The sequence below is a fragment of the Neodiprion pinetum genome, chromosome 4 (assembly GCF_021155775.2).
Source record: "Neodiprion pinetum isolate iyNeoPine1 chromosome 4, iyNeoPine1.2, whole genome shotgun sequence".
Taxonomy (NCBI): domain Eukaryota; kingdom Metazoa; phylum Arthropoda; class Insecta; order Hymenoptera; family Diprionidae; genus Neodiprion; species Neodiprion pinetum.
This window is the reverse complement of record NC_060235.2, coordinates 4,987,986-4,997,545: the sequence shown is the minus strand read 5'-3', so window position 1 is coordinate 4,997,545 and position 9,560 is coordinate 4,987,986. Positions and strand designations below refer to the sequence as shown.

Sequence of the window (9,560 nt, the reverse complement as noted above, 5' to 3'; positions counted from 1 at the left end):
TTCTCAGTATACAACAGAAATTCACAGTATAGGAAATTAGTATTATTACCACGCAGGTGAACAAGACAATATCGACTTATAGCTCTGAAATAATGTTAATTCTGGAAATAAGAAGTTTTTGTACACTCATAATGAATTACGTTCTAATTTTTAACGATAAGAAATCATGTGTATGCAAGCATGCCAAAGTAATGAGCAGAAAAATTTCAGCAGCCGGATTAATTTTCGGGCTTTAACAGCGAGTGTGATCACGATAGTGAGAGGAACGAATTAAAAAATCTTAGGATGATGTAACATATTACCATATGGCAGCAGCGTATTGTATTGGTTCAAAAAATACCTATTGCCCACTCGACACGTGCGAGAAAATTTGATGATCATTTATCACAACTGCAGCACTTAGAACTCTGTGATCGAGAAAAATAGGTTTTAAAGATTTTGTTCCAATTTAATAGTTTCCAGAAGACTCCACGTGCTGCATTGATGTTTGAACAGAACCTGGATGGCTGAATGCGCCATTCTGCAAGTAAAAATGTGTGAAATTGTTAAATTTTTCTACACGAAATACGTGTGCAAATGTGAGAAGGCTATCGCTTACGTCTCTCTCTTAAGTCGCTAGTAATTATTACTTATAATTATTGTCCCTCCAAATGATATATGTAATAGACTTTTCGGATACAAGCAGAATTATATGAATAAAAATAATATTCTTGGTATAATGTATTCCAAATAGAAATTTAATGTGTGTGCATTTGTGTCGCGGAGAAGAAGAATTTTAAAGTTGTCACACATGTGGAAAAAGCAAATTTACGAGAATATATAATTAAAAAATGGAAGATCTAATCGAAAAACGCTTTACCACATTATTTTTGGTTTTCAAAGATAAATGCGAACAAAAACAACGTGTCGTGTTTAAACCAATACCAGATCAAAACAATATTTAACGAACTGTATTGGTGCGGTATAATCTATGTCATATCCCCAGGTTAGTGGTTCAATTTTATCTTTTCATGGCGGCACAGATTCTAACAAGAGGTTTTTCGCCGGAGCAAAAAATGACATCATGATTACGTATTTCGTGACCAGTTACATTTTATAAAGTGATTACGAGAGATTAGTTTTGAAATAAATTTTACTATGATCACGTGATTTCTCATGATTCCTAAGATTTCATATAATTCTTGTAATTGTAAATGATTTCTGATAACTGCGAATGATTACTTTGATGATTACTGATGCAGAATTTTATTTTAATATTACCGATTTCAGTGTAATTTCAACGATTACAAAATGGTTTCAAATAACATTCTTTTATTCTCGAATGACAATATAATGAAGGATGAATATAGGTCTATTAGTTTTCCAACACAGAGATTTAAAAAATGTCTGTGAACTGATAAAAGACCGTGTTATTGTAATGACGGTTCGAAAGCACCCGCGAGGCAAACATTAAATTCAATCTGTTTGTGATATATCTTCAAGTATTACAAATTCGGTGGGAATGAAATTCATTGCATTTAATATTTTATGATACTCGGTGATTGGTCACGTAATTTTGGTTGTGGTTTTAAATCCGCGGTTAATTGACTCTACTTTACGGTTATTATCCTGTTTCAGACGAGATTGCAGCCAGTGAGTGCAACAAAATGAATAATCGTACCAGTATTGATAGAATATGGATTGGAACAACGGACGGATAAATTTAAATGCACGGAAATGTATAACATGGAAATACTGTTTGAACGAAACAAGCTTGCAATCCTGAAATGAGTAATACATTCAATCATTTTCGGAGTCAATTACGCAACGATTGACACGCAGGAATTTTCATAAGCTTAACAATAAAAAAGTCGCAGGAACACCGTACCAACTTAATGCCTGTATGTACAGAATTTTGAGGTAGTCTGTACCAATTAATATACGTATTATGTGATTCAATTTTCGAAATCTCAACTACAATTTTCGGTCTTCATATTTCCTAGCGCTTTCGCTATATTTTTAACATTACCGCACGGTGGTGATAAAAGAATAATCAAAAATCTTAAATTTCTTTAATTATGACAGAAGTTGTACAGAAAAAATGTGACTGAAAATCCATTTATTTTTTTACATGTGGATAAAATTATGAGACGAGAATGAATCAAACTCATTACACATTGCGAATGTAATTTCGAAGAAAAATTTACGCAACAGTGGCTGTTTTCATGTTCAGAGGGTAATTCAAATCACCTGTTAAAATAACGAATTGAACAAACCGTGAGTGCGACATACGTGACGACTTGCTTCATTGCAAAGCTTAGCGATGGATTAAAAACAGAATATAGAAGAATCACGTTATTGCCTAAATTTAAGTATTTATTCAAGTGTTTTGACGAATGCAATGGAACGAGGGAAACAAGACGTTTGAAAAATTTTGTCCCAATTGCAGATAATGCACAAGACGTGAATTGCATTGACGTTTACGTGCAACTGCACTGCTGGTTGAACTATATTGTAATTCAACGATAAGATTTTTCAACTTGCACAGATTACCATTCCACTAGACTCAACTTGTGGAGGCTCTCGTTTATTCAGTATTCGAAATGACAATTTTTATTCGGTCACTAGCGAATTAAACAAACAGATACTTAATCCAAGTGTTTACTTTTTTGCACACGGAACGAAATATCCGTGTTTATGAATCTGCTCAGCGGATATATATATAAGCGCTGGTAAAAATATTTAATTCAACGTTGTACTAATATTCACTTTTATCAGCATGAAGACTATTGCGGCTCTGTTACTGATCGCCGGTAAGTTCTCAGCCTTAAAGTTTATTATTAATAGCACATTATCGAATATGAAATACGGATAAGTGAGCAAGCCTTTTTTATCGCAATTTATGAGATTTCATAAGAGAATTTAAAATAACAATTACTCAAATATATCTCTATGCATGTGGGTAGACAACGTATTTGTCGTTGAAGGAACTAATTTGTTTCTTATCATTAATTGTTTCAGCCACGGCATCAGCTATCGAGTGGACCGATCTTCGTGGTAATTAATCATCTACAATCAGGATGCGAATGACATAGTTTTCGTTTTTTCTGCCTATTTCTTCTTAAGATTTAACCGACGCTTCGTTATTACAAAATTTCAGTGAAATGGAAATTTTGGTTGCTCGACCCATTCCACTGGTCGAGTTATTATCAGATGCCACGCACAAAAGCTGATGCCATTTCCAATGACTGGGTTGAAGTGTCTGGTCTCAGTTCCTTGGATTTGACTGGGTATTGCCTGGATGGTGACGGTCGCGTTTGTCTTTATTATGATTCCTACGGGAACATTGCCGCTATTCATGTAATCATTAATTGCGTGTTGTCATACTTAAAATTAGCCGAATGGCTGAATGCTGTACAGAAATTACGTAGGACCATACGGTTGATGAAATCGGAGAAATGTAGATGTGTACTGTTTATTTTTTTAGGCTGGTATGCTCGTGAGCGATGTTGCAGATATGCAAAGTATATACAACATGTCGGTGTTCAACCAATATGAGATAAAAACGATATTCGAAGAAGAGTACTGGACTAGTACTGTTTTATTCATATCCCCTGGTTAGTGGTTATATTTTCATTGAGTGCAAGTATAAATATATACACACAATTGAATTATAAATTTTTTTCCGTTACGAATTTATCGTATCAGTCAGATTCTACTTTTTGTAAGAGAATGTTGGTTTATAAAATGGGGACGAAATACCTTGATGAAATCAATCAACTTTCTTTTTATCAATTGACGGTTTAATTATTTGCAATATTTGGTAGTTTTCGTTTCATTCGTAAAAATTTGTCGCAGCAATGAAATTCGATGCGAAAAATTCACCGAGACTGGATGATCAATGCGGCAAATAGTTTCTTTGATTTGTCATTTTCGATGCATTCGATAAAGCCCATTTGTATCTAATTGTCATTATCTTTTCAGACGATATTGCAGCTGGTGGTCGCGACGAAACGAATGATCTCACCGGCACTGAAGGAATATGGTTCGTAACCACGGACGGATATATAACAATTCCCAGGAATGTATCAGATTGGGATTCTGCATGGACGAAAGAAAACTGCATTCCTGAAATGGGTAATGCATAATTGGTCCACGAATATTTTTAAATATTAATAAGTGTCAAATACCGATAACAATTTATGTATAACTATTGGTACCTTGTGATGAATGATTCAACAAGTACAAGGTTATATTAATCATACTCAAATGGAATTCAAAGACACCAATGAATCTGTGCGACATGGACGGATATTGTTCCAATCTGACACGAGTATTCGCGACTGTAAACATCAATTGATACGTTATTTTATACGTATTTCAGGCACTCACTATTACTACGCGATGAATACATCAACCGAGTGTACAGCCTTCCAGCCTTGGTTCTTGTTGGAACAAGATGGCGAGCTGAGCGGTGTCGGACTACAGGGATTCGGATCAACGACTTACAAAAGCCGAAACTGGTATGAGGAGGTTCCAGCCGCCGCTATCAGGCCCACAATCCCGACGACCTCAGATTGTGTCGTAGAATGGGCTGCCGAATACGGTGTAATTTCAATGCACATTTACTTCACTTCCAAACCATGGGAATACTGGTGCTAATTGCAGAAATCCAGATGCAAAAATGTTTATGGCTGAATAAAATTCTATGATTATTGTGAAACAATTACATTTCATCTTTTAATTTATATCTTTCGTTAAACTTGCAAAAATTCGACTTCCTCCATGTGTCGACACTTTTTCAGACGGTATTTGGGTATGATAAATGGTACACGACGCTGATCAAAAAATACCATATTTTATATCTATCGAAGTACGTATAACCTGCAACTTATACATTAATTGTCATCATAATGGCAACATGCACTTACTTCATTCCGTATATTTATTTATTCACCGTATTTTTTTAATCCATTACTTCGTTCACCGTATAATTGGAGTTACAGAAGCTGACAAATTGAAAACGACGCGCTAACGTTTCCATTATTTTACTTTTCTCTTATTAATTTCGACTATACTCTCAGTCATTTACATAATTTCAAACTATTACTGTACCTATTCTACATCAGCACCGATTTTTAGGTTGTTCATTATCCGTGGTTGCTATACCGCTATAATGATTTCAACTGACCATTTTGCGAAGTTCGTTTAATTATTTTTAGTTACCCAATTTTGTGTACCAATTTCCTGAAAATCATACTTGTTTCGCTTCTGTTGAGGTATTCACAAGGTTTGATTTGTGAGATGGGTATAAGTGCTGATTGGACGCCTCGGTGGTTATTCAACTACTATGAAAGCTAACATTGAGAAAACGTATACGTTTCGAGAATTATGTGCCAATCGAATATCATGGATGAAACCTGCAGTTTATTATCCAACAGTTGAATTACGGTAATCGTAGTGTGAGGAATATGAGATAATGAATGCGGCTCGATTCTACAGAAATCACTTCTACATTGCAAATTTTTTACAGAATATGTTCTACCGACTCGTTTGTACACAAATCTTTTTTACGGAATATTGTTTTCATACAGGAAGAAATTCGAGATTCACATCAGAAATAATTCTGCATGAATTATTTCACAGGAGAATTGTAGTACAGAATAATTTACTACGGAAAAAAAATTGCTCCGTTGTCTTGAAACAGAAAATAATACGATCAATAGAAACTATACTTACGTAGATTGCAGATATATTTCACGAATACTTACGCACTCTGGAATATTTATCCCAGAACGTTGAGCGCCAGCTCGGAACCGCTGCGCTTGCTCTCAGGATCAAAAAGTATCAAGTCACCGTGCAAAAGACGCGGTCAGATTTAAAAACTTGATAGTTCGTAAAAAAAAAAAAAATTCACTGAAAAGCTACATGATCAGCAGATGAAGGGTGCTTTATCTTTTTATGTACGGTTTATAGAATCGACACGCAAAATGCACGTCCGATGCCCATAATTAATCTATATGTAATCAGACGTGACCGATAAATCAATACTGTTTTGATTGTTCAATACTTAGCATAAGCCCAAATTTAGCTGGATTCGAATTGCAGATGGAGATGTACATATTAGTAGACGATAGACAATGAATCGCTGTAAGTTTTGAGTAATTTGGAGCTTACAAATTTTGTCAATTATTTCATTATACTGCGGTAATATCAATTGTAAAGCACCTCAAAAATTGGTTCCAGAAACTTATTTCGCGTCAGAAGGCGCTATTACTTCAGGGAAATAAAAACGCGATCGTGAACTATCGCAGGCTCCTCTCCGACTAATACTCATTGTATCGATAATTCTTTTTGTTGCGGGTGGTGCTAGTCGTCGATTATTCTGATTATGGTAAATAAAATAAGAAGAAAAAGACTTTTTGTGTCATAGTTGAAATAGAGACAAATGATTGGAAATATCGGATTTTCCATGGCAGGTGAAAAGGTAAACCAAAGGAAGATTCTGCTCCTATTCACAGCTAATCTAATTTCCGCAAAAAGTAACGGTTTACGGATATTCGTCAGAAATTTGCACTCATGTGCGGCGACTCGTCACTCTGAGGGTGAACTGATCTCTCACGCTTCAGTTTTCATCTTGATCGCTTCGATTGCTGGTGGCGCCCCCTGCACGCGAAACACATTCATTGCGCATTTTCCACATTTTGATAGTGTACGTACGCAAGTTTATTCTTCCGGCATATCCATCGAGGTAACCCCACGCTTTGAATGCGAGTACTTGAGTGACACGGGCTTCTTTGCGTTCTGTCTTTCAGATCCGCCTGTTGCACCTTGCGTTCACTCCTTGCCTCCGAGCTTTTTTACTTGAACCAAGCAAGTATTCATTCACCTCCCTCAGGGGCGCGACCCCTGCCGTCTCGGAAGTGAATTCTTTCCATTTCCCAGGTTACTTCGATCGATAATTAACTCGTTTTCAGGACCGTTCTCGTACCGTGGTGTCAACAACAGTCGCAGTTGGAAAATGTCCTCATAACATCAGAGCCTGGTTGTCGGCGCCATTTTATCGCCAGATTACCTAAATTTTTTATGCTTAATGGAGGCAAATTGTAATTCTTGGGATTTCAAATTACTCATGTCACATAAATTAATGAGACATAATCAATAATATACCTATTTTACCATTAACACGTGAAAAAACATGGTCAACAGTTAGCTGTTAACCTGGTTGCACTAGTTAGATTTTCTTCCACCAGATGGCGGATTGCAAAGTGACTCGACCGAACGGTTGTGGCAATGTTAGATCGAAGGTGATAAGATTTAAAAAATGAATAATCTTGTCCCACGGGTCGAATCACAATACAGTTGACAACACTTATAAATATTATTATCTATTATTTCCTAAGCCAAGCTCGTATTTAAAAAATGTAGAGCAGCGTATTGTATACAATTTTCACATTTAAACATTATATATCTCAACGTTGGCCTTAACATAAAACCCTCATTTCACGATGTCACGTACAGAGGCCGAAAGAAATATACACCTGCAAGAAATTTCAAATTCAAACTGCAATAAAGATAATTCTGTTGAACAAATACAGCAAACGTGCAAACAGGAAACACGAACAGATTACAAACATACAAGTCCTTATTTTCAGAATAGGGGATAACGTTTTTAACCAATCGTCTCCCACTGGAATATCTAAATATCCTAATCACTATGCAGAATCAGCGGCTATTCCCACGATTAATCATTTGAGCAGCTTCAGTCAACCACCATACAACCTCCTGCCACCGATTTTGAGCAGGAAGTTCGGAAAAGATCAAGATTAAAACTTCGGTATGTATAAGCACTCGTAAAGAATAATTTACTCCACATTCAAAATCATTGAAGCAGTTTGCCAGAATGAAGACTTTCGCTCTTCTGTTACTGATCACCGGTAATTTCTCATCCCTAAATAATACTGTATTTCAATTCGGCTCATACATCACTGCAGATGTAACGTTTTCGTGCGAATAAATATAAATTTGAAGAACAAACTAATTTCTTTCTCATTGGTTGTTTCAGCTGTAGCATCTGCTATCGAATGGGCCGATCTTCGTGGTATAATTATCAATCATCTACAGTCAGAATGCAAATGACAATTACTCTTTTCTAGTCTACTTTTTGATCTTGAATGTACCCAATTCTTCGATATCATAACTAAATTTCAGTGACATCGACATACTTAGGGTCGGACCCTTTACACAAAAAGAGCTACTTCCAGATGCCTCGTACAAAATCTGATGCTATTAACGAGAGTTGGGTCGAAGTAACAGGTTTGACTTCCCTGAATTTGACTGTGTATTGCTTCGAAGAAGGCGACGGTCGCGTATGTCTTGAATACGATTTCTACGGGAACATTGCTGCTATACAGGTGATTAGTGTTTACGTTTATCGCGACGTATCATCGAAGTCGTACAGATATTTGGTACTTGATAAAATTGCACATATACAGGAAAGGCACCATTTGATTTTTTAGGCTGCCGTACTCTGCAGTGACGTTGAAAATGTAAAAAGTATTTACAACCGGTCGAATTTAAACCAGTACCAGATCAAAACGATATTTGATGAACAGTATTGGACCAGTACAGTCTATTTCATATCCCCGGGTTAGTGGCTAAATTATCTTTCACCGTACAAGTACGATATTGTTGTAGAATTGTTGCGAAATATCTCAGCAATTTTTTGGTCGTTCTTCGATATTTTTCAATATTCGGTAGCGATTGGATTCGACTTTAAAAAAATATTCCGGTCGAGCTGATCGAGGTAATAGTTTGTCTAATCTATCGTTCCATATGTTGCCAATTAAACTTCGGTATCTAATTATGATTCTCTGCTCAGAGACTATCGCAGCTGGTGGTCGCAGCGAAATGAACGGTCTTACCGGGACTGAAGGAATCTGGATCGGGACAACCGATGGATTTATAGAAATTCCCAGAAATGTATCGGAATGGGATTCTGCATGGACGAAGGAAGCCTGTTATTCTGCAGAGGGTAATCTTCAATTGATCTCAACATTGTGACCGTGTTCGTTGTGTTTGTTGAGAGTTTTTATGCAACAATGGTATTTAATTACAATTTTCCATGTACCTCTGCAGGCATCCACTATGAGTACGCTACGAACAGTTCCATGGAATGTACAAACTTGCAGCCTTGGTTTTTAATGGAACAAGGAGGCGAGTTAAGTGGTTTCGGATTACAGGGATTCGGTAATACGACTTACAAAAATCGTGACTGGTACGAACACTTTGCACCAAATTATTTTAGAGAGGTGATACCGACAACTCCGCAGTGCGTCATCGATTGGGGTAACGATTATGGTTTCAACAGTATGCATGTATTCTTGACTTTAAAATCATGGACATACGTTTGCTAACAGCTAGAGTGTAGGACGTGCGCTGATTATACCGTGAATAAAATACCTCAAATTTTATGAATCGGATATTTGTGTTTAAAATTTTTATCGTACCCTCTACCAGAAACCAAAACTACACACAAATTCTGCATCGAACAAATGATTCGTGTTATCAACACTTGCCCG

At 36.4% G+C, this 9,560-nt stretch overlaps 2 protein-coding genes and 1 long non-coding RNA gene across 3 annotated transcripts; 2 read left to right on the top strand and 1 right to left on the bottom strand.

Moving 5' to 3' along the window:
- The first annotated feature begins 2,696 nt into the window (after nt 1-2,696).
- LOC124216619 (uncharacterized) lies at nt 2,697-4,708 on the top strand. Its single transcript, XM_046621318.1, has 6 exons — nt 2,697-2,792; nt 3,001-3,036; nt 3,140-3,339; nt 3,467-3,596; nt 3,964-4,116; nt 4,364-4,708. Exons 1-6 carry the CDS (start codon nt 2,759-2,761, stop codon nt 4,639-4,641), a joined length of 831 nt encoding a protein of 276 aa, XP_046477274.1. The 5' UTR covers nt 2,697-2,758; the 3' UTR covers nt 4,642-4,708.
- Nucleotides 4,575-5,883, bottom strand: LOC138190936 (uncharacterized). Its single transcript, XR_011177061.1, has 2 exons — nt 5,095-5,883; nt 4,575-4,988 (listed from the first exon to the last, which is right to left on the bottom strand). It is a non-coding gene; the product is annotated as an uncharacterized lncRNA (long non-coding RNA).
- Nucleotides 5,884-7,670: 1,787 nt separating this feature from the next.
- On the top strand, nt 7,671-9,456 carry LOC124216617 (uncharacterized). Its single transcript, XM_046621308.2, has 6 exons — nt 7,671-7,916; nt 8,045-8,080; nt 8,191-8,393; nt 8,499-8,628; nt 8,861-9,013; nt 9,118-9,456. Exons 1-6 carry the CDS (start codon nt 7,883-7,885, stop codon nt 9,393-9,395), a joined length of 834 nt encoding a protein of 277 aa, XP_046477264.1. The 5' UTR covers nt 7,671-7,882; the 3' UTR covers nt 9,396-9,456.
- Nucleotides 9,457-9,560: the final 104 nt, after the last annotated feature.

Excerpts from the sequence above, each read along its gene's own strand:
- LOC124216619 (XM_046621318.1), top strand. The coding sequence starts at position 2,759 with ATGAAGACTATTGCGGCTCTGTTACTGATCGCCG. Across the intron at positions 2,793-3,000 it reads GGCTCTGTTACTGATCGCCG|CCACGGCATCAGCTATCGAG; the intron begins GTAAGTTCTCAG and ends TAATTGTTTCAG. Across the intron at positions 3,340-3,466 it reads GGAACATTGCCGCTATTCAT|GCTGGTATGCTCGTGAGCGA; the intron begins GTAATCATTAAT and ends TTATTTTTTTAG.
- LOC124216617 (XM_046621308.2), top strand. The coding sequence starts at position 7,883 with ATGAAGACTTTCGCTCTTCTGTTACTGATCACCG. Across the intron at positions 7,917-8,044 it reads TCTTCTGTTACTGATCACCG|CTGTAGCATCTGCTATCGAA; the intron begins GTAATTTCTCAT and ends TGGTTGTTTCAG. Across the intron at positions 8,394-8,498 it reads GGAACATTGCTGCTATACAG|GCTGCCGTACTCTGCAGTGA; the intron begins GTGATTAGTGTT and ends TTGATTTTTTAG.